Source organism: Sarcophilus harrisii, chromosome 2 (genome assembly GCF_902635505.1).
Source record: "Sarcophilus harrisii chromosome 2, mSarHar1.11, whole genome shotgun sequence".
NCBI classification, from domain to species: domain Eukaryota; kingdom Metazoa; phylum Chordata; class Mammalia; order Dasyuromorphia; family Dasyuridae; genus Sarcophilus; species Sarcophilus harrisii.
Window position 1 is genome coordinate 606128710 of NC_045427.1, and position 23527 is coordinate 606152236.

At 44.9% G+C, this 23527-nt stretch overlaps 1 protein-coding gene across 12 annotated transcripts in view; it reads right to left on the reverse strand.

The window, feature by feature from the left end:
• Positions 1-5178: 5178 nt before the first annotated feature.
• Positions 5179-23527, reverse strand: part of ZMIZ1 (zinc finger MIZ-type containing 1) — a 430170-nt gene continuing 411821 nt past the window's right edge. For 11 of the 12 annotated variants that reach the window (XM_031956396.1, XM_031956401.1, XM_031956399.1 and 8 more), the window contains 7 exons: positions 22178-22338; positions 21241-21308; positions 20642-20710; positions 19335-19579; positions 17250-17416; positions 12348-12632; positions 5179-9410 (listed from right to left, as the gene is read on the reverse strand). In XM_031956396.1, coding sequence (XP_031812256.1) covers positions 9303-9410; positions 12348-12632; positions 17250-17416; positions 19335-19579; positions 20642-20710; positions 21241-21308; positions 22178-22338 — 1103 coding nt within the window. In that variant the 3' untranslated portion in view covers positions 5179-9302. The remainder of the gene's footprint in view (positions 9411-12347; positions 12633-17249; positions 17417-19334; positions 19580-20641; positions 20711-21240; positions 21309-22177; positions 22339-23527) is intronic. The other variant, XM_031956403.1, reaches the window with a different exon arrangement.

Genomic DNA, 23527 nt, shown 5'->3' on the forward strand with positions numbered 1-23527 from the left:
CGGTCACTGTGTTAAGTGCTTTACAAATATTAATTACCTCATTTGATCTCAGAACTATCATGGTGGGGTAGATGCTGTTATTACTCCATTTTATAGTTGAAGAAATAGATAGACTTACCCAGGACCATTCAGCTAGGAAGTGTCTGAGGTCATTTTTTTCCCCCTCAGGTTCTTTTTGACCCCAGGACCACTGAACTCTCCCAAAAGTAAACTCTTTTATTAATACAAGGTGGTATTTATTTATTTATTTATTTATTTTGCTACTGCACATTCTGGTTTTGTCTCTTGATGTCCCGAGAACCAGCTGACAGGTGTCTCCAGAGCAGGGTTTCTGGCTCAAGCTAGATGCCATAGGAATGCAAGTTGGCAGCAGTGATGGAGTGCCTGGATTGAGCCTCTTAGATCTAGTGAAGAAGTTCTGGGACCAACCCCAAGTTGGGGACATATAACATCAAGAGACAAAAAGCCACAATGTGCAATTGCAAACACTAACCTTAACCTTCACTGGTATTGAGAATTACATGAGTTATGTCTCTCCTTTAGAATGGTGGGACCTACCAAAAGGGATGACTTGTCTCAACTACATTCATGAGCCTTTGACCTTGTCAACTCTTGTGTATAACCCAGAAGGCTTGGAGGCATCGCTAACTCAAAATGCCCAAAGTGGAATTCATCATCTTCTACCTTAATTCCATCCCTTCTTTTAATTTCCTGTCACCAGTATTCCGGTCCTCAGATCCACAACCTCAGACTCATCCTTGGACTTTTGTTTCTCCCTCTTCTTTCTGTCATATTCCCTGTTGCCAAGTCTGGTGAATTCCATTGCCACATCAGCTCTTGCATATGTCCTCTTCTCACCATTTACTCCCATGACAACCACCTGAGTCGGGTCCATGCTCTAAGACCTATTGTAATAGTCTTCTAATTTAGTAAGACTGTCTTGCTTTAAGTCTCCCTTCTCCAACCTGTCCTCTATACAATCTTCTAAACATCACAAGAACAACCATTCACTCAAGAATGTCACTTCAATGGCTCCCTATTTCCTTTAGGACAAAATATTGTATCTTCAACTTCTTCTTCAAAGTCCTCCAAATCTACCTAAAAGCAAAAAAAAAATCAGCCTTATTTAAATATGAAATATGATTGTAATTAATGGAGAAAGGTGTTTTTTAAAAAGTTAAAAAGTATGATCTCCATTCATTTCCTCCACAGTACTTTGATTTCCATACTTCCCCCTATTCTACAAAGCACCAAAAAACGATGGCGGAATCATAAAATTTAAAAGGTAAGAAATCCTCTAACATCTTTGTGTAGCTGCCTTGCCTGTTTCAGAAACAGTTGCTTTGCCAAGATAGGGTCCATGACCAAGAGTAATTTTCAAGGATTGCTGCTCATTCTAACATTCAGGTCTTAACTATACTGGTCCCTGTTAGGGACTATGGAATCAATTAGACATCGATAGATGCTTCCCAATGAACATGACCTTAGACCAGACATTATAAGACCTATAAAGCAAATGTGAAAACAAATGTAGTATTTAACTTATATCAGGTTGCTTTATATCTTGGGGAGAGAGTAGGGAAGGGAAGGAAGAAGAAAAATTTGAAACATAAAGTCTTACAAAAATGAATATTGAAAACCATCTTTATATGTATTTGGAAAAAATAAAATACTGAGGAGAAAAAAGGAAACAAATATGGATGTCATAAATATAATTCTGTAGGAATTTCTTTTTCATTTTTTTCTGTTAGTGGAGAAGCCAGGTTCAATCTCTGGTGATTCCCCCAATCTAGTAGTAGAGACATTCTTATCTGGGAGTCTCTTACCTGATGAAATATAAATGAAGAATGCCTTTATGACCTCACCATTCTAATATGGATGACAGTCCTTGACATGAGGAGTTTCCAGGCTAAAAGAATAAATAACCTCTGACTTTAGGAATAGCTCAGGCTCACAAGGAAAGGTAGGGAATTTTTGCTCTAATGCTTAGGAAATCTCTCTTCTTTTGGGGAAGGTGAGAGAGTACACACAAACAAACACCTACATATACAAACATTTAAAACATCTTTCAATTCCTCAATGTGGTATAGAAGTATATAAGCTATATTGCTGCTATATCAAAGGAGTATAAGCATAAGCTCAACTTTAGGGAATTCTCCCAAATTAGAAGGCTTTGGGGATGCATACAACAATAGACTGTGTGAGGGGAAGCTAGATGGTACAGTAGAGCACCAGCCCTGAAGTCAGGAGGACCTGAATTCAAATCTGGACTCAGACATTTAACACTTCCTGGCTGTGTGACCCTGGGCAAGTCACTTAACCCTAATTGACTCAGGAAAAAAAAGACTGTGTGTCTGTCATCTGAAGATGGCCTAAGTGTTGGAATGATTTGCCACCAAATATTAATTAATAACAATAATAATTAAAATGATGATAATGATAATAGCATTTATGGAAACATTTTAATGTTCATAGGACACTATAAATATGTTATCTCATTTGATCATTACAACAAATCTGAGTGGTAGATACTACTGATATCCACATTTTTTCTGATGAAAGAAACTGTGGCAAAAGTTAAGTTACCTACTCAGGGTCACACTGCTCTGTGGCAAGATTTGAACCGAAAACTGACTCCAAATCTAGCATTCTCCCCATTTGAGCCTCTGGTCAAGTTTTCCACTTGGCTTTTAAAAAATGAATTTCACAAGTACAGGTTAGAAGAGCTATGGCTTGATCTTCATTTTCTTCATCTGTAAAATGAGGGGGCTGGACTTCAATTGTTTTTTTTTTTTTCCAATTTCTAAATCTATGACCTCGATGCTTTAACTCTAGCTGCATTTCTTTATTTCAATATAATGCAAAATGATGCACAATGAGAAGATACAGACACTGGTGCTGGAGGTCCTGATCCTGGGGGCAGCGAGGGATCTGGGATATGGACCTTATATGATCATGCAAGGCCAAAGCATCGATGCTTACCTCAACTGGAAAGTGGGGCAGAATAAGCCTCAATCTCTACTGCAGTGCATATGAATTATTTCAATGTTCCTTGAATTCTCACAGGGCATGGGGACTGTTCTTATGAGACACTGGCTTCAGTCTAGGCCATACTCAGCCTTACTGTCTATGAAACAGAGTGATAATTAGTGATATTTGCATCTGTGGCAAGCTGCTAACTTGTCTCAAGTCAAATAAGGGGTTGGGATGTCGGAAACCCCAGCCAACACCCCAAATCTGCTTCTTGGGAGTTAATGGAGGGGTAGGAAAAATGCTATGGGACCAAACTAGGTTAGAAGGAGCTTATGTGGAATGTAGCTACTGGAAGATGCCATCTGATGGCCTTTTATTTTAGCTAGGTATACTTACGATGGTGTTTCTATACTATGTCTTTATATATATAAAGATATTTATATAGATATGAAAATAAATATTCATAATAAATATAAATCCTTCATAAAAGTATATTTATGTACTTTTTATCTATAAAGGACTATATGTCCTTTCAGTAACCCTCTTAATGCTGGTGCCCTCAAATAAAGCTCCAAACACTCTACCCTAATTATGGCTCGATTAATCAACATTTATTGAATTGCCTATGTGCCAGGAAATCAGCTTAAGTGGGAAGGCTCAATCACTGAGAACTGTTGTGTCCCTCTTGAGTCACCAACTTTTAGAAACAAGAGCCCAGAAGAGAGCTGGTGTGAGGACCTACTAAAACCAGGATGATAGAAAAAAGCCCAAAGGAAGTCATTTTTTTTTTTAATGCAATCGCAAGATTCTATTGACTATCACCCATTCCTCCCTTAGATTAACTTAAGGCTTTGCTTTATTTTTTCCCTTTTTCCAAGTAGGATTGTTGAAAGGTGTTTGTGGTCAGATTCAAATATCTAAGGATCAGCTGAAATTTCAAGCTATATTGCAAACACTTTTTTTTTTTGTAAATAACATCCTTTGTCCCTTCCCTCAAATTGGTTATTTCACCCAAGTACCCATGGGTACACTGTGCAAAATGAATCGGTCCCCCAGGGAAGATACTGAAATGTATCTTTTAGTAATACACAAATACACACACATACATACTCTCTCTCTGGAACAAACCTCTGTTGTTGCTTTCCTGCCTTTCTTTTATATTTACACTTTCTCCTCCATCAAAGGTAGATTCCCTTTTACCTCCCTTACATTTCCATTCTTCCCCTACATCTTCTCCTCTCTCCTCCCTTTTCTTTCTCTTTTCTCCATTCACACTCTCTTGAAACCACCCACACCTTTTACTTCTCCCTCTCCCACATCCTCTCTCCCCAAGCACTCCTCCCCAATACCTTGTCATTTTCCATCTCTCCCCTCTTCACTCCCTGGCTCACAGAGGAACCCTCCCAAATCCATATCCCCTTTAGAATCTCTCTTCAGCCTAGCTTTCCAGCATTCACCTTCAGACATTATTCTTAAATAAAAGCAGACTCACACACAGACCGAGTCCTGAAGTCTCATCTCATCTATTTCATGTCCACCCTCCACTCCTCCAGCAGTGTGATACTGGGCCAATCACTTGACCTTACCCATCAATAAAATGGGGATAATTATGTCTCTCTCTCTCTCACACAGAGTTGTCTTGTGGATCAAATAAGAAAATCTAAAGTCTTTGACTTCTACATATGTTTGAGGCGGTATTTTACACATATTTACACATTTCCATCTCCAACAATTTCTTAGTGTCCTTTTTCAGTCACATTCTAACTTCCTCCCTCTCTCATACACACAATTAGAATTTCAACACAGGAAGCTAGTGACTGTATCACTCAGGGTGAAGAAAAAAGAAGGTATGTTTATAAACTTTTCTGATTAGGATACCAGACCAGACTAGAAAACTTATCTTCACTTCACCTCCACTCCCCACCCTACTCCCAATCTCTCTAATATTCTTCTCACTCAGCTAGCTCAGTTAGGATGGAGTTCCAAATCACTTATTTGGCTGGAGAGGGGGATATTGGTGGTTTCCTTTTTCCATACCCGCTTCTGAAGTTCACAAAACAAACCTTCATTTTGAAAATTTATTTAGAAAAAAAAATTAACATGGGCAAATGAGATACTTCAGTGTTACAACAGAGTATAGAAATGTCTAGCAATAGTCCAATAATTTGATCTTTAAATACAAAATAACCACATGAACACCTAATATACAGGTTTTGTTTGAATACATATTTATTAGATAAATATTAGGTTGTCACATCATCTAACTACATACAGTTTTGCAAGACTAGAAATCACAATTAGTTTTCTGACCAGTTTAAAGTATGAAATGATTGCATTGTACATACGATGTACAAACAAAGACAATGACCATTTCTGCAGAAGTTACTTCCGACTGTACTTACATGAGTGCACGTGCATGCACGCGCCTGTGTGTGGGCATGTCATTCACCTCTGATCATGATATCAAAAATTGTACAAAGTATGAATTTGGTTACAATCTTTTTAAATCTCCTTTATTTTCTTCATTGTTTTCTTAGCACCCTAAAAATACACAGGTGAGAGGACTAGCACATTGAAGCTAAAGAGTACATGTAGATAAAATAAAAACAGAACAAAGCAAAACTTTCCACACAGGGTCAGTGTATATCACAGAGTGTGAATCCAATGCGGAGACTTCACAAACGCTAACAGACAGATCTATTTTTTTTTTTTTCCACATGAGATGGAGCTCCAAGCTTTTTTTTGTTTGTTTGTTTGTCTTTTTTGCAAAATAAAATCAAATGCACATTCCAAGGAAGATGAATGCATCTCTGTTAACAGGTCTCTATTTCTCATTTACATATATACAGACGTGTCCCTTGAGTCTCTGCTGCTGACACGGCGGTGTCTGACGGGTCGGTCCTAAGTTCTATCAGTGAGCAGAAGTGTAGATCTCTGTGGGTTCGTTAGGGCTTCCATTGGGGGAAGGGGGAAATATATATATACATATATATTTTAATCTGGAGAACAAAAAATCTACCGGGAATTTGATACACAAATAAAGCTTTAAAAAGCCCAAAGGGTAGGGGTGCTCGTATTTCTTTCCCAGAGCTTTCCTACCCCCCCATCCCACCTTGTAATTAACTTTGGCAAAATGGACACAAACATGCCAGTAGATCCCGTGGGCAGTTTTCCTTTAGGTGTAGCTGTTCTGAAGCACTGGATACCTTCGAGATTCTGAGAGCTCCAACAACTCCATCCACCAAGATGTGAGCAATAGGTACCATCTTGGGATTCGAGAACCACCTTTGCTTACGTAACCATCATTTCTACTCGCATTTACCTCTTTGCTGATCTTATTCTGGATAATAGTGCCTTTGACAGCTTAAAAAGAAAAAAAGGAGCCAGAGCCTAGATTTCCTTTCATTATGTACTTGTCCCTGTCCCTTCCCCCAAAACAATATGGTAAAGGCTCCCTCTAAAACTCTTGGTCTCTCTCGCTCACTGCCTGTTTGAGAAAGCTGATGCTTAAGTCTAAAGGAAAATGCTTGACTGAGACTAACTTGCTAGACAAGGCCAGGAAACATGTCTTCCTAGGAGAGAAGCGCTGAGAAGTGGGAAAACTGGTTAGCAGGTGCCGATTTATACTGGGAAACCCTGCTACAGCGCAAATGGGAGAATAGCAGTGGGGAAGACAATTCATCACTTGTGAGCACATCCAAAGGGTCCCTCAGAGATGGCCCCAATACCTGGCATCTAAGGACCCTTCGATTCTGGCTAGAGGGCTGACCTTCCCATAGAGATCATCCCACACAGAAGACAATGGACTGGCCCGTTCTCTCCCCCGTCCCTCCCCCCAATCACATTCTATCCCAAGTGTGTGTGTGTGTGTGTGTGTGTGTGCATATGCATGTGTTTGTATGTGCGGTTTGGATGGAGAGGAGGTGGAAGATGGCAGGGCACACCAGGGGTGGTAACATCTGGAACACGCCTGGAAGCAAGCCAGATTCAACCTCATGCTGCTTGTTTTGCTGTTTGCTCTACTGCCAAAGGATTGGGGAAATGGATCAAATGGGTGAGCTGACATCTTCAAAATAAAAAGAAATTTCATTCCCTTAAGTCTGTAAAAAGAACTTTTGAATTTTTTTTGTTTTACTTTTTTTTTTTTTCTAAAAAAGGACTCTTTTTTTTTTCATCTTCAGTCAAGGTATTTAAAAACACCAGCAAAGGATATAACCGGGTCATGAAAATGTTGAATATTATCAAAGACGATACTAAAATATTCACAAAGATATTTACAATAGTGATTCTTAAAATAATTGATTTTGCATACTGAACAACTTGTCATCTGAGAAAAATGCAAAAAACCAAACCAACCAGTACAAAGGTGTGATGGCAAATTCTCTACAGAAAACCTGGTGGTCCGAATATGGGGGCCTGGAAATAAATGAAAGCGACCACCGTTTCCTGTAATATCTACAGCAAGGGGCTAGGGGTGCCCAGAGAGGGGGAGAAATAAAGATCAGCTGGGTGGGGGGTGGGCAGTGACGACAGCAAGGAACTTGAAGCAAAGACTTTACAGATTTGAGAGACTGGGAGCAAATCCAGCATCATCTGAGCCCAGAGCAGGCCACTGACAGAAATGCAAGCTAACCCCAAATAAAATCATACATTAAAATGGCTATGTGAGAAATGGGACAGGGGCGTGAGGACCTGGGACAGGGGCTTTGAAGAGACAGATGGAGGGACAATGCTTCATGTCCCAGTGAGAGGGGAACATCAGTTAATTTTACCGAGGGTGAAGAAAGGTCCACAAGATGGGATTCCTTAAAGGGCAGGATGGCACATATGCAGCTATGTGTAGTGCTCCCTGGAGGCCGTGGCCCATCGAGAGACGAGGAGTTGGAGCTGGAGATGCAGCCCACTATGCCCAGAAGAGACAATGCTAAACAATGGCTCTCTCAGGCATCAAGACCAAGCCATGTTCAACCTCGAGCTCACCGCCCTTCTTTTTCTCTGCAAATCTTGATATTTAACAGGACAAAAAAGGGGGAAGGGGTGTTGGGTGGGTGGGGGAGGCAGTGTGAAGGCCAGACAACACAAAATAGTCCTGGAGATGAGGGAGGGATGAAGGGGGGAGAAGGAAACACAAAAAAAGGAAGTCACTCATCTCTCAGGACCCAGTGTTCCTTTCTGCAGAGGATTTAAAACTGATTTTGTCCTTTTTTGTGTGTGTATTTTTTTTTTTTTAAGGAGTAAGTTGGGAGTAACAGTATACATTACTGTGTCTGCCTCCTTTCCCACATTTTCATCCCCACCCCTTCTCCCCTTCCTCAAAGGAAAGGGACAGAGGCTCTCTCGCATTTCTGGCTGAGGGAACTATAGGTCCTCTTATGATTCAAAAGAGGCAGTGGAAATTCTCTTTACTGTCCGTGATCTGAGAGAGAATCCCATGGTTCCCTACTTCTGCTGGAACCCAAAACACCAACAACTCTCCCTTCCCCATCCTTTCAGATGCCTCAGTCTCCATCCATTCTCTCGGAACCTCTGGGTAGCACGACCCCTTGCAGGGTCTGTCAGAGGTCAAGAGCGGCAATCCTCAGCTCCAGGAAGAAGACGGGAGAAAGCACGCTCTGCTCTGGCCTGGTGGGGTTCTCTCTTGGACGGCTTGTGCTTTTCCGGTGGTGGTGACTTTGGTGGCTCTTACTGGCACCCACAGGGCTCGCTCCCATGTGGGTTGCCCCTCCCCAGGGTACTGTGCCCGTTCCATCCATCTCTCTCCATATTTCTGGTTCTGTGAATGCTCAGGTGTCCAGTCTGGGAAGTTGGTGGATGGGGAGAATTCTCAGTTTCAAAAATGGAAGACCCCTGGGTTAGAACGTTCTTTTCTGACACTGGGTCAGCTTGGGAGAAATTGGGCTGGGAGGGGAGAGAGAGAGCCACTTTCTCATCCTTGCTGAGCTAGAGATATACTGGGATGGTTTTCTCCATCACAAGGCTCTTCTTTGTAGCTCTGTGTTGGATGTGGGCAGAAATGCAGTTGCCCTGGGCTTTAGGCTTTGCCACGCCAGGGCCAGGAGCAGGTGCTCTAAGGGCCCCCAACCCATTAGGTACCATTTCCTCTCCTGCAGTCTCCCCACTGAGTGCCAATGGTTCTGAGAAGGGGATAGCAGGGAGAGACCTCACCCCACCTCCAAATGAGAAGTTCTGGGGTCAAGAACTTGGGAGAACCATGGCTACATAGGGTGGAGAAGCATGTGTGTATGTGTGTGTATGTGTGTGTTTGCATGCGTGTGCATGTGTGTGTATGTGTGGGGAAGGGGAAGGGGACTGATTAAAAGCTGAGAGCTTCAGTTGTTCTCAAAAAGCGAGAGAAGGTCGTCGTTACTATTGCTCGGCAGGTCAGGAGGGTCCAGGTACGAGAGCAACTCATCTGGATTCGTGAGTTCTGGAAGAAGCTGGAAAACAAAGATGGAGAAGGGGATGAGGAAGGGCCAGACAGCATTGGCTGCTGGTCATGGGAGGCAGACGCCTCCAGGAGCCACTCTTCCTCCTGCTACCCTCCAGAGGGGCACAGGGACAGCTCATGGTGCCTTTTCTATCCCTGAAGAAGGAAGAGCATGAGCTCACAGGCCTCAGAGCCCACCTAGTCAGTCCAGCCCTATTTTGTGGAGGAGGAACTTTAGAGTCTTCATGTAGTTTGCCCAAGATTTACCCCACTATTCAATGGCAGATTTGGGATTTGAACTCAGACCCAACACCTGCCACCCACTACCAAAACATATCCTGTCCCACTGAGCGAGATGGGGGCAAAAGGCTGGGAGACTTGTACCTCAAAGTCTGGCTCACCTCACCAATGAGCTGATGCAATTGGAGGGGGGGACTGATGCTGCTCCTCGATGGCTAATTCTAAAGCTCTGAGCTAGAAGGAACCTCACTCCAATCGGAGAAGGTGTTTCTGCTGAGCGTTAGGGAACACTGGCTTGTGGTCCTGCTAATTCCCTTTTGGGGAGTGGTGGCCAGCCCCCGGCTCTCAGGTCTGGTATCCCCAGTATAACCTCCCCTGATCTCAGGACCCACTTGACGATCTTCTCCAAGCCCCACAGCAGAAGAGCTTGTGGGAGATGGCTTTTGCATCTACTCTGCGCCAAGTGACAACAGGATGGAGACCATTTACCTGGGAGACAAAGTCAGTTACTATCCCTTCCTCCAAACTCCTGGTGTCCTGATGGCTCAATCTGCTCTAAAGCTTCATAGGGCTAACTCCAAATCGAAGAGGGGTCTACAGTGCTTGCGAACCTTCCTTCTCTATGCTGTTTTAATAACTCTCTTCAGCTGAAAAGTCAGGGGCTTCTGGGAACTACCAGGACACCCTTTCGAAGGGCACATCCCAGCTCGCCTCAATTGAAGCATTAATGTAATGACAACCCTTTCTTCCACAGGCAATGCTCTGGGTTTAACAGCCCAGAGTATGGGCCAAGAGGCTAAGGCAATGTCTGTGGGAAGGGCAGAGGCTAAGGGAGAGAAGGAGGCATTTTTAGTAGGAGAGTAAAAATCTCATTACCAGTCTGTCTCAAATGGGAGAAATTTTACAAAATAAAAGGTTTTTTTTGAAATTAAATGATATTTATTTGGGTCTTTTTTGGGGGGAGGGAGATGTAAGTATGTTATAGGGTAACAGGAATATGCCAGTTGAAATTGTTATTTCACCTCACATCCATTTTCTAATTCTGACATACTCCCCACTTCTCAGCACTCTAGGACAGGGGTCAAATCTGTAGCCCACCACACTGCCCAGAGTGGTCTGAACCAGTTTCAGATGTAAATGGCAATTATTTAACAAAATGAATAAAAATACAATAAAACACAGATACTATAATAATGTGGTTTTCTAAGGTGGCTTGCAGGGAGGGGGTCATCGGTGGGGTATTTGATGGCCTCCTTTTCCATGTGAGTTTGCCACCACTGCCCTACAGGGGAAGAAGCTTCCCAAGTGGCAGATGCCCAGTGGATTTGAAGCACCGAGGCAGCAACTACAGGTGGCATGGACCAAGAGGCAGAGGACTTGCTTCAATCTCTCCTGATTCTCACTATCTGTGAAACCTTGGGAAAGTCAATTAGCCCTCGCCAGATCTCAGTTTCCTCATTTGTAAAAATGAGGGGGGTGGGCCTAGAAGCCCCCCTGAGTTTTAGACCTGCCAGTCCCTCCCTCTGGCCCCAAGGCCTAACTTGTAGGAGAGTTAGCATCTCTCCTTGTTGAAGTAGGAGGGCTGAGCGCAGATCCAGGCCCCGGCATTTGGGACACTCACTTTATTTAGTAGTTCTAGGTGCTAACTAAGGAATTTTCTCTTACTGGTCTTGCCTTCTGATGCTTCTTTATCCCACCCTCCCTTTTCTCCTCAGTGGTTCCTCTCTCTGTAGGCTCCTTCTTACGGATACTGTGAGTGGCCAACCCACTCTAAGGAATTACTGATGCGTCTCCTGGTGACCAGTAAGAAGGGGGTGCTGATGGTGGCCCGAGGGGAGGTGACTTTGGGGTGTTTATTAAGCCTCTCACCCTGTGTGGCAAGGCTGGGCTGAAAAGGGGGTCCCCAGGCTCTAGCCTTCTCTCGGCCATTCCTCCCCGCCCTGCTAGCCAACACCTGGGACCCCCTGATCAGGCCGCGGGAATGTGCAACAGAAAAGGCTGAAAAGCAGGCACGGATGACACATGGACCAGTAAATCAGAGACACACACACACAACAAGACAGACAGAGGAACTCCCAGAGGCCCCCGGCTTTTGATAACAGCCTATCCCTCTGGTCCCCTCTACCATGAGAAACAGAGCACATCAGACCCAAAATGGGAGAGGAAGTAGGGGAGAGGAAAAAGGAGAAAAGGTGGGGGGGGGGGGAGGATGGGGGAATCTCCCCCTGAATGCCTCAAATTAGTGTAAGGTCAAAAATTAAAAAACCCAAACTCAGCCCTAAGCCAAAACTCCCAATCCCATAAAGCTGAATTGAGAAGGTGTATGTCTGGGGCTTGGAGACCGAGGGCAGCTGGCCTGGAGGCCCAATGGTCAGATGGTCAGAAGTGACAAAGCACCTTAATGAAGGGAGACCCCCAGTGAGAGCAGAATCATCCTGCCCTGTCCTGGGGGGGGTACCCCATCCCTTCTCTAAGTGGAGCCAGGATATGAGATGTGTTGAGCCCCCCCACCCCGTAAGCTCCCCATCTCACCTGCCCAACCTCCCAGATGGGAGGGGAGGCTGCACCCCTCTGGCCACCATCCCGCCTCCTCCTCCACCCCCTGCCCTTGTCCTCCCCTTCCTCCCTCCCTCCCCCCACTATGTCTAGGGCACCTCCAGGTGCCAAACCTAAATGCAGGCAGATGACATCGGTGACCCAAACTTACATCCAGCGAAGGTTCCGGCATGTCGGACGCTCCCTGTGCTCCGGCCTGACCCTCTAAGGCTGTGGAGGGGTTAAAGGTCAGGTCGCTGTGTGGATGGTTGCTGGGAGCAGCCTGAGGCGGTTGCCGGGGCGGCTGGGAAGGAGGAGGAGGAGGAGGTGGAGGAGGAGGAGGAGGAGGAGCCCCACTGTGATGTAATGGTGGCCCTGACTGGTTGCTGGGGTGTGGTACGTGCAAACCTTGTTGTATGGAAGTATGGGACTGATCAGAACTGCCAGGATGTGGGATCTGCGGAGGAGGAGAGAAGCAGGAAAAAAAAGAAAAGTGAGGTGACAAGATACAGTGCACGAGATGCCTGAAGAAAATGAAAACCAAAACCAAAACAAACCAAAAACACCCTTTACACTGAATGCTTTTCCGTCAAGAAATAAACAAAAAATCAAAGACGCCCCCCAAAACAACCGACCGGGCCACAGCGCCATGAAGAAGGGGACCACACCGGCGTCTCTGGGGGAGACGAGGGCAGGAGGGGATGAAGGGCTTCCCCTGCCCGGCCCCCAAGTCTCCTCCAGCCTGGACACCATCACAATGAACAAGAGCGTGGTCAGAAATGGAAAAGCAAAATGTGAATGTTTGAGGGTTCGGGGGAGGCATGTAAATGCTGGCCCTGGCCACAGCCACAGAACAGAGCTGGGGGGTGGGGGGCCCCCGCAGACACACAGAGCAAAGCACCCGACAGACCCAGCACAGCGCCAGGCAGCCCCTGGTACCCTGTGACAGAGGAGCAGGGAGAAGGGAGGGCTCTGGGAAACCCAGCTGCTTCATGAAGCCAGAAATGGCTTCCTTGGCTAACAATGGGCACTTTCTGAGAGGTCCCACTGAGGAGAGGGATGATGTACCACCGGGATAGCCACTGAATACCAATGGGGTCAGGGGGCCTGAGGAAGAGGAGAATGGTCCCTCTGTGGAAACCATGGCCAAATGGAACTCCAAGCAAAAACCAGCTCCAGAGCCATGGAAAAAACCTAAACCTGAGGGGACTTTCCTAGGACTCTCTACTGGAGCCAGCAGTAAAGGAAGAAGCAAGAAAGCTACAGGTACCGCCCCAAAGTTAGAGAAGGCAGGACCCTCTGGGTTGGGGATGGAGTGTCTCAGAAGGCAAAGAACAGAGAGACACAAAGATCAGATGATGGTGTTTATGCTGCCAAATTCACTCACTGCAAAGGAGAAGGGCATTCTGAATTACTGAATTATGAAATTTTAGGGAAAGCCATATTACTTGTGGAGGAAGCCCTTCTCAGTCCTTCTACTGCTTATGCAAACAACTTACATTTACATGGTGCACACTTATATGTACTACTTCTTGAAGGCAAGGAATTTTCCATCTCTGTACCCACTGAACTAATAGCTGACGAATAGTAGGCCCTTAATAAATGAGTGTGGATTAGTTTACCAAAATGTAGTCTTATTGCTAAGTATAAGCAGAAAAACGCTCCACTAAGGACTGATCTGTAGAGGAAGGCCATTTGTGTGCAGGGGGAGAGATCCTTTAATGAACCGATGACATTTATAGCACCTGCATCCACAGAAATCCACTATTTGGTAAATAGTCCATGGAAAAGTGTATTCTCTTCTTAAGGTGACCATATGCCTTCTCTGAGTGTGTGCTAAGCAAGCTCCCTTTTCAAAGGGACTAAGAGAACTTTAGAATTAGAAGGAAAGAGACTTTACGTCACAGATCAATAATTCTGACCTCTCATCTACTGTGGAACTCATAGGACCATATGACTTAAAGCCAGTCATTCAATCCAATTAACCTATTTTCAGATGAGGAAACTGAGGTCCAGAGAAATGAAGTTTTAAGTGTCTTCTTCAGCATCTCTGGTGTCATCATCTTGTGGTAATGATGAGGAGCTCATTACCTATTGGGATAGAACTCTAACTCATTGTAAGATTGTTCTTATTTCTACTGAGTCCAAACTGTCTCTCTAAACCAGTAGTTCTCAAAGTTTGGTCTAGAGAATCCTGGGGATCTCTGAAACCTTTTTAGAGGTCTACAAATTCAAAAATAGTTTTTATTTCCAATATGGTAAATGTCTATAAATATAATCCAGATAAACAAAAACGCTTTGGAGAGATCCTCAATAATTTTTAATAGGATAAAGATACTAAAAACAAAAGTTTGAGAACCACTGCTCTAAACTTTCCACCAGACGTTCAGTAAAGAAGGGATAGTGGATGGATTCTAGTGCACTTCAATCAGTCCTCCCAAATCCTGAATTAGCAGATGGCTACTTCAAAAACAACTTCTTGGTTCAGCTAATGTTTCCAACATCTAACCAAACCTGGGGGTGGGAGAACAGGAGCCAATGGCATTTAAACCACCATCTCTTGTGGATGGAACAAGGATTCTGCTAAAGGCTTTAATCCCTGGCCATCACCAGCCTGAATGAGTGCGACTTTAAGCAGAGGTGCTGCCTTGATGGCCTTCATTTTTAGAAGCTGGTTAAAGGGCTGGAATCTCTCTGTCTCTGTCTATTCTCTACCTTGGTCAGAAAATGACCTGGAAAGTTTGCCAATTTCTCCTTCCATTGCAGCAGAGCAGGTCCAGGTGCCCACCAAAACTCCACTCCTTTTCTTTTGCTCCTTTTCTCTTGCTCCATTTTATGGGGAAGGCTCTCTGTAGGTCTCAGTTGGGAGTTTATCCCTGGGTACTAGGAAAGGTGGGAAGAGGGAAGGTAGGGAGTGCTCCTAGAAGTTCCTAAAAAATCCCTAAATATTTTACCTTACGTAGACTCAGTTCCATGGGCACTGGAAGGCCAAAGCTGGGCCTGCATCTAGCCAATGATTTGGATGATTTCTGGGAGAAACCCCCTTCTGCCCTTCCTGTTAAACTATTTTTTCCTCTAAGATTGGACTCCTTTTATTTTTGGCCCATAATCACAATTTCCTGGGGCTCATTATCCTTGAGTTGGCCAGAAGTTCTCAGAAAAGCTACAGGGCCATTTTTTGTCTTGTTTTAAAATAACAGCCTTTACCCAAAAGCTGATTCTGAACTATAACTCTGAAGTCTGATACTCTGAACTCCTGGCAAGTTCCAAGGCCAAGGCCAGAAGAACACAAAACACCCTCTGCCTGCTCCCTCTTCCCTCTCCCCTAGGGCTTGGGGAAAAGGGTAGGGCAGGTTTGGGATTCCTTAGAACACACTCCCTAAGCCCTAGCCTCTGTTCTTTATTCAAGCATAGAAATGAGCAGATTGCCTAAAGAAAGGAGCTGGTGTTGTGACCAACAGAAATCAGAACACAGACTTTTAATCTGTTTTCCCTTCTTTCTGGTCCTCTTCAGTCACTCACATATCCAAAGACTATTGTCTGCAATAGTTTCTCCCACTTTGGGCAGTGGAAAGAACACCAAGATGGGGATCCAGGCTCCAGAGGTCATTAGCTAGGTCCCTTAAGGAGACTGAACCTGTTTCTTCATCTTTAAATGGTAACAACAATACTTGCCTTGTTATATCTAACTTATGTCTCAAAGACCAAATGAGGCTATAAAGTGTTCTCACTGTGAAAAATATAAAATTGTATCCTAAGTAACAGTCTTAATATTTATTATTCTTGATGCTTTTCTTCCTTTATCTAAAGCTCTCTGGCCCCTTTAGGGAAAAATAGCATCAATACTCCATTCTCACGAATTTGACCCCGAGTGTAGTTTTAAGTGGCTGGGCATTTGAGATTCTATCTGTTCTGCAAATTCTTGCCCTCCTACTCATTTTTTTTGAAGGAAGAAAGGAGGGAGAAGTGACATTAACTGTTTTTCTTCACAGCCAACTAACTGGCTGATCTGGAAAGGCAGCCAAAGCAAGTTAAGACACCATGTCAGTCAGTCAGGGAAGACTCAGAAATGAACAAACATGTGTCCACCCTTTCCCTCCCCCCCCCCCACCCTGTACTGGTTCTGGTGTCATCTTGGAAAGCTTTCACCTGCCCCGATTGACATTCATTCTTAAGGTATGAGAGAAATCAGCAAAGAACATCTGTAAAGCCAAGTCCAGATGTTGATCTAATTCTAATTCATTAATTAATTCTAATTCTGTCCCTGTAGAATTCTAATTCTTGCCCTTTATGGCCATGGAGAAGTCACAGCATCAGGAAAATGCTCAAGAAATTTCCTTTGACAAGGATCCCATGCAAACTGCAAATAATATTAGAATAGGGATCAAAATTCCAAGACAGTTGTTTGTGCTTGTTTTGGGACTGAAAAGAATGTTCTTGACTTTGGTTCCACAGTGAATACTGGATTTGAAACTTGAACACTGAGTGAATGAAGGCAGAATAAATGGGGCTCATATGAGCTAGAAGGCACTTCTAGGATCATCTAGAGTTTATCCCACCTCTCTCCTTTTATAGATGGGTAAACTAAGTCCTAATGAAGTGGTGCCCAAAGTCAGACAGGCAGTAACTAGCAGAACTGGCACGTCAACCCAGGTGGTTGGACTTTAAATCTGATGCCCTTGTCACTATATAATCCAGAATATGGTGACTTTGTTTTAGTGTGTATAGGGGATAATAAGGGAAGAGAGAGACCACTCTTTGAAGAGATCTAGAGAATGAATTTAAGAACTGGAAGAAGGCCAACCCCATAGAATTCTGGGATCTAGAACAGCTAACCCACTGTCCACTAGCTAACACTAGAAAACATTGGCAGGACTTGACCCCACTATCTGTTGACTCCCACAGCCTGGCTTCTATTTCTGCTGGGAAAGGAAGAAAACATCCCCAAAGAAGTGTCTCAGATTGAGACTTGTTACCCAGGCTAGTCCAAGAAGAAGGTAAAGGATTTAGATGGGAAGAGGGGGTTAGGTAGGTCAGAGAAGGGAAGACAGGATGATGGTGAGAGGGTACTTACAGTTTCTTGCATGGGGTGACTGAGGGGTTTCTCCAGGGCAGCCATGTTGCTGGGCATGTCCGGGGGGTGGGAGAGCTGAGGGGGCCCGTGCATGAAGTCATTCATGGACGTCCCTCCGGGGTTCCCATGGGGGAAGTCAAAGTTACCGTGGCCTTGGTAGTTGTTGCCTGAGGGGGTGAAAACAAGGGGAGGGGAGGGGGCGGTCACCCACTAAATCGATAGCATTGGGCACTGGGACCTCTGCATGAGGCATGGGACGGGGCTTGAGAGAACCAAGTTTCTCTCTGTCTCTTCTGAGGAATCTAGAGCCATTTCTCTTAGGCTCTATATGGTGAGACGTTGCCTACACTGAAATTTCTTGGACTTATTCAACTGGGAAGGGAAACGAAGGCACAGTGGTAGGGAGAGGGGCAGGCAGAGGGAGTTTTTCACTGACAAATGTAGGAGGAAGAGAATTTTCCTGATGTCCTCAGGTTATGGTTGGTACCTTTAGGTATCTTCTACTGGTAAGGAAATTCATCTAAACTGGCCTAGTAAATAAATAACCAAACCATATACAGATAGAATCCCTACCTAGAATATTCAACACTATGGGGAATATAGGGAAGGAGAAAATTCTAATAATGGAATAAAGCTTAGAGAACATATAGTCCAATTTCCTCATTTTACAGATGGGGAAACTGAGGTTCAGAGAATTGAAGTATCTCATCCAAGGTCACACGGGGAGTTAATGACAAAACAACACCTAGATTCAGGGATTCTGGGGTATAGTTCTTTCTCGGTCATTAATGAGCTGAGTTATCTTGGGCATGTCATTTCACTTTTCTGGATCAAAATTTCCTTATTCATAAAATGAGTGAGTTGAAACTGCTGATCTCTTAATCCCTGTCTAGTTTCAATGATTCTATTGCTCTTTCCACATCACTGCCTTCCCAAAGCAATATCAAGAGTAAACAGGATGAGACCTTTGTTCCGATCCTGTTTCTGATCCTGGTTTGCTGTATAACATTGGGCTACACAGTGTTATGTTACTCGACCACAAGTGACCTGGCTTTTCTGTTCAACCCACTGCCCCACGGGCATCATGTTCCCTCATTTACTAAGAAGATGAGAAAGACAACATAAGAAGCACTCGGACTTTCCTACAAGAAGACCCTCTGGAAATTCAAGCTCATTTCTTTAACGGGGTGACTTCCCCAGCAGTAAAATAATTCTCAAATGTGGGAACATGTATGGGTACACCACTGTGGAAAGATGAGGCTCTCTCGTTAGACAGCACCCCATTGTAGCCCCTGACTCCAGAGAGGGTGAGGTGGCTCCCCACTGACCAGGTATGGTTGAAGGCTGCAGCCACGAACTCACTGAACTTGAACAATCAAGCTTACTCAGGGTCATACACAGGGACATGGCAAGGACGGACACCCTAGGGAAACCAGGTCTTGTTTCTTTTAAAACGAAAGCCCTCTGAAGGAAAACGATAATGCTGTTTTCTCCCAATATGTCACCCCCTCTCCTCCATCCCAGCTCTGTAAATAAGAAATGTAGCAGAGCTCTGGGCTCATGCGGGGATCATGAGACCCACTGAACCTGGGGGACAGGATGTGACCATGTGTCCAATATGGCTCTGTGCTGTGACTAAGCATGATGGTGATGACACAGCATGGAGAAGCATTCTCTCCTCCCCACCTGTCCCCACTGCTTCCGTGGTCCTCATTTACCTGGGGAATGAAGGACAGGGGTGTGTCGGGGGGGATGGGGAGTGGGAGGGGAGTGAATGGAGTGTATCTTCACAGCTCCAACTACAATCCAGATAAAGATGAAGCTTGCAATAACTCTGGCGAACCATCATCATCCTTCATGCTCTTTCCTCCTCTGTCACATGGGTAAGCCACAGGTTCCCAAGACCATGAATCTGCTTTGGAGATGGCTGCAGGTGGAGCAGAACAGCACCAGGAAGCAGGGGAGGAAGGATGTGTGCTTTGGGATCTCTGGAATCCAAAGTCCTAACTCAGCCCTATCGTGCCCCCTGGACCCCATTCTTGGCGAGCCGGGGCCAGGTAAAGGTGTGTTTCTGGTTTCACCTACCTTGGCTGTTATACTCATTGGAGTTGGTGCCCCCAGGCGGGGGAGGAAGTGGATAGGGGGACGGGCCAGGGCCCAGAGCTGCAATCATTTCCATGACATTGGGCATGATCATCTGGCTGGGACTCATTGTCTTAAACCTTTTGGAGGGGATGCCGTCCGGGTCATCCTTGATGTGGATATCAGATTTGATGGGGACTGGCCTCCAGCTACATGTGGGGTCGATGGTAACTTCTTCAAACTCCGAGCTGCAAATGATAAAGGAAAATGGCTAAGGCTTTCTGTGGGTCCTCTGCAGAAAGAATCCCTTTTTCTAGATGTCTGAATCTGCCCCGAGGGGCTCAAGAGAGTCTAGCAGCTCCAGCTCTGTTTTTAAAAAACATTTGAACATATATTCTTTCATTTCTTCTTCAAAACAAGGCTAACTGGTCAGTCAGTTAAGAAGGATTTATTATATCTTTAATTTGCTATTATATTTAATTATTAGCTTTATTATTATTATATTAACTTATTAATATATGCCCACATGCTGGGCACTATGCTCAAGTCTGGAGCTACAAAGAAAGCTAAAAACATGGTCTTCATCATTCTAATGGGGGAGACAACATATTTGGGGGTAAGACTAATGGAGAGTAAATGAAAGTTAATATCAAGAATGGGCTGGCAGCTGGACTGGGGGACCAGGGAACAGGAATCCTCCTACAGCTGGTGGAATTTGAGCTGAATCTGGAAGGAAACTGGGAAAATTATACTCAAAAGTACAGGGAAGGACAGAGAAGGTTCCAGTTAGAACATAGAAGAAAAATCCAATCCAAACTGAAATGTTCATTAAGAATGATCAAGCTGGGTCCATGAGAAGAGAAGAGAAAGTCTTCCCTCTCTTATGGACAGACATGGAAGGTCAAGACACTGCCTGCACCATCAGCACTCCACTAATGGGCTGGTTAGTTTGGCTGAACCACCCTTTTCTCCTTTCTGTTTTTATTTTTCATCAGAGGGGATGGTTCCCTGGGCAGGAGATAGGGAAAAAAGTCTATTTGTAAAAGAAAAAAAGATTTTAAAATAGTAGCTATCAGTAGAATTAAAAATAAACAATGATAAATGTTAAACAAATGCTTATTGAAATGAACTGAACTGAGGCTCTAAATATGAACCAGAGACATTATAAACTGGGCATAAATGGCCCCTATATCACTGAATGAAGGGGCATGGGAAATCAGGGGCTACCCACTGTCATGAGCATCCCATTTTCAGAATCCAAAGTCAACTACACCCCACCCAAGATCTCTCCTCAGACCAGCGACACTTACTTCTGGATGGCATTCAGGATTCCCCACATGTACTGATCCACCTCCAGGCCTTCAAGCAGAGCAGTTTTACTAGACAAAAAGAGAAGCTAAGTCACTGATTGTTTCCCTTGGAGACCAAACCCAAGATTCTGGCGAGTGTGTCTTTCTAAGACAGCAACTATTTTCTCTCCATTTACCGGATAAACTACCCTGCTCTCTTGGTCACTGAGCCCACACTGGACAGAGGATTGAGGAGGGAGTGTGTATGTGTGTACATGTCCATTCTGTTCTTAAAAGTCTTTTGGAGAAGGTCCATCCTCAAGATTCCTGAATATCTATTTCAGTGTCTTATGATCTGTCTTTCAATGTGTTGAAGCTTGAGCCCGTCTGCTCCCCATTCTCCTTTTATTAGGCCTTAGCCCTCTTTCATTCCTCTTTTAGAATGGTCACTGGAGTTAGGGAACTGGGAAGGGTGAGGAGAGAACGCTTGGCCGCTACTGTCCCTCCAAGGCCAAAGGCAGAGCTAAGCTAGCAGTGCAGGGGGGCACTCTCAGGTAGGTTAGGCAGCTAGCAGAGGTGGAACATATGATCTCAGCTCTCCAGGACACAGTCTTACTCACTTGCACACTGGACACCTCCAGGTACCCCTCTCACAGTTCAGCTGCAAGTATGATTCCAAATCGAAGCACTGGAAAGATAAGACATGGAGAATGAGTACAGGGCACCTGAGGCACCTGAGTGTAGAAGGCAAAACCCTGCGTGCTACCCATGCAGCGCTAAGGCTAGGATTCTAGAATCTGCAACCTTTTCCTTACAATAAAATGCCTCTGAAGCCTCTTCACACATGTCTCTTAGACACAACAGCTCACGTCGTTTCCTTCTTGTCCCTGGTCTGTTCTGATGTAAGAACACTCACTCTTCAAGGGCCAGCTTAGTTCCTATTCACTCTATGAAGCCCTTCTTTAGCATCCCAGCCTAAGGGATCATGATCTCCACCATCAACTCAAGACTATTTACTGCTTCCACAACTCCCTGATATTTAGCAGGTTAGAGCTTTGTGATGGCTCTTATTATACTGTCCTCGGATGATCACTTTCCCCGGTCCTTTCTTCAATTAGACTGCAAGGAGGGCAGTTATAATCATAACAATAAAACAGGAAAGTGACAGGCTGACTGAGTGATTGGCTGGATGATGACTGATTGAGACGAAGAGAAAAAGCCAGAGCTCCAACTTGGTTGGGGAGCAGGTGGCAGATCCCTCAGGATAAAATGTAAGAAGAGGTGACTGCACAGATGGAAGCCTAATGACAAGCAGTGGGGATTCTGAATGACATCTGCATGGGAGGGCAGCTGGGGCAATGTAACCAAGGCACCTTTCACTGGCCCCTAGGGCATCTTCAAAAAGGTTAGGGAGGTCCCCTTAGCAGCAGCACTAGGATTTAAGGGGGCTGTGCTTCCATCTCTCCCCCCATCCCACCCTCATTTCCTCTGAGCCCAAAGTGGACCTCCCCCATCCCTCTGGATTGAGGAGCAGAGGCTTCATCCCCACCCCCTGACCTGGACGTGCTTGCAATCATGGCCTCTCGCCGGTAGCTGGATCCGCCGGAATGTAATGGGACACTTCAGAGATACCTTGATTGCCGTCTGTTCCACACCGTCCTCCCCGTTGAGGGTAGCATTGCCCGAAGAGGCGGCCACGCTGCTGAAATTCCGCTTGACTATTGCAAGAGGTTACAGACACAAGGATTAGGAAAACAGTCACCCCTTGTTGTTCCTCATCAGGGGATAATAAATCTGTCTGCAGAAAAGGTCCGTACTAATACCATCTATCTCTCCTACAGATTTAATGACTACCAGTGCTTCATCAACTGCTCTTCTCCCTCCCCTCCTCTCTGCGTCCCCCAAAGCCCTGGTATATTTCCATTAATATTTGAGACATGTCCTTGCTCAGCTACATGGCTTCTAGGAGACATGCAACCTCATTAGTATTTAGAGCTGCTCCTCAGTGGCCCTGATGAATGCCTGCAAATGTGGGTATGAGCCTGGGCAGACCTGGGAGGGGCACCAAGATATTCATCACATTGGTTATGTGGCTGTCTCAGCCCCATCTGCGAGGAGACCTGGACTGCTGCTGCAATAGCTGTAGTGAGCTGTGTTCTTTACCAAAATTTTGGGAAATGGGAGGCCTTTCATTAGTGGTGACGAGGGTGGGTAAAACTTCAGAGAATCGGCCAGCAGCAGCTCATTGTACGAGTGCAGTCAGAGCCACCTCTTCGGGCAATGCTGCCTTGTGCTGGTTTGAGGGCAGCCTCCTGCTTAAGGGGAGTATCTTTGTCAGAAGTATCCCCACTATCAGAAGAAAAGCATCATGGCAGAAAAAGCAAGCTGAATCTCTAGTGATTATTCGTCCAACCATGGGTCCCAATGAACATGTTATCTGAACAACTGCCAGAATAATTGAATGGAGGTGGATGTAGGGCATAGAGAGCTGGTCTCATGTGATCCTGAGTAACAAAGGCTGGACCTAGATTGTTCATTATCACCTTTGAGGTCTTCCCTCATTTCCACATTTGGAATTCCCCTCCCACCTCTTCTCTCCCTAGTTGAGACCCATTTGTCCCTCAAGGGCTGGCTAGGGTTCTATTTTCTCCAAGAAGCCCACCCTGCCCAGCCACCAAAGCCCTGCACACTCATGGTCGGTGTATCTCTAATAAGACTTTAGTGATCTGTAATTGGCTCATGTCACCTTGTCACCCCAGGTGGAGAGCAAGCAGCTTAGGACAAGGGAGAAGTCTGCTGATTTCTGAAGTTCTCCATGCCTGGCATAGATTGAGTATACAGTGGGCACTCAATAAAGGTTTTCTCACTTGGTTAATAAAGCTTAGGGGTCTCACCCAGATCCATTGT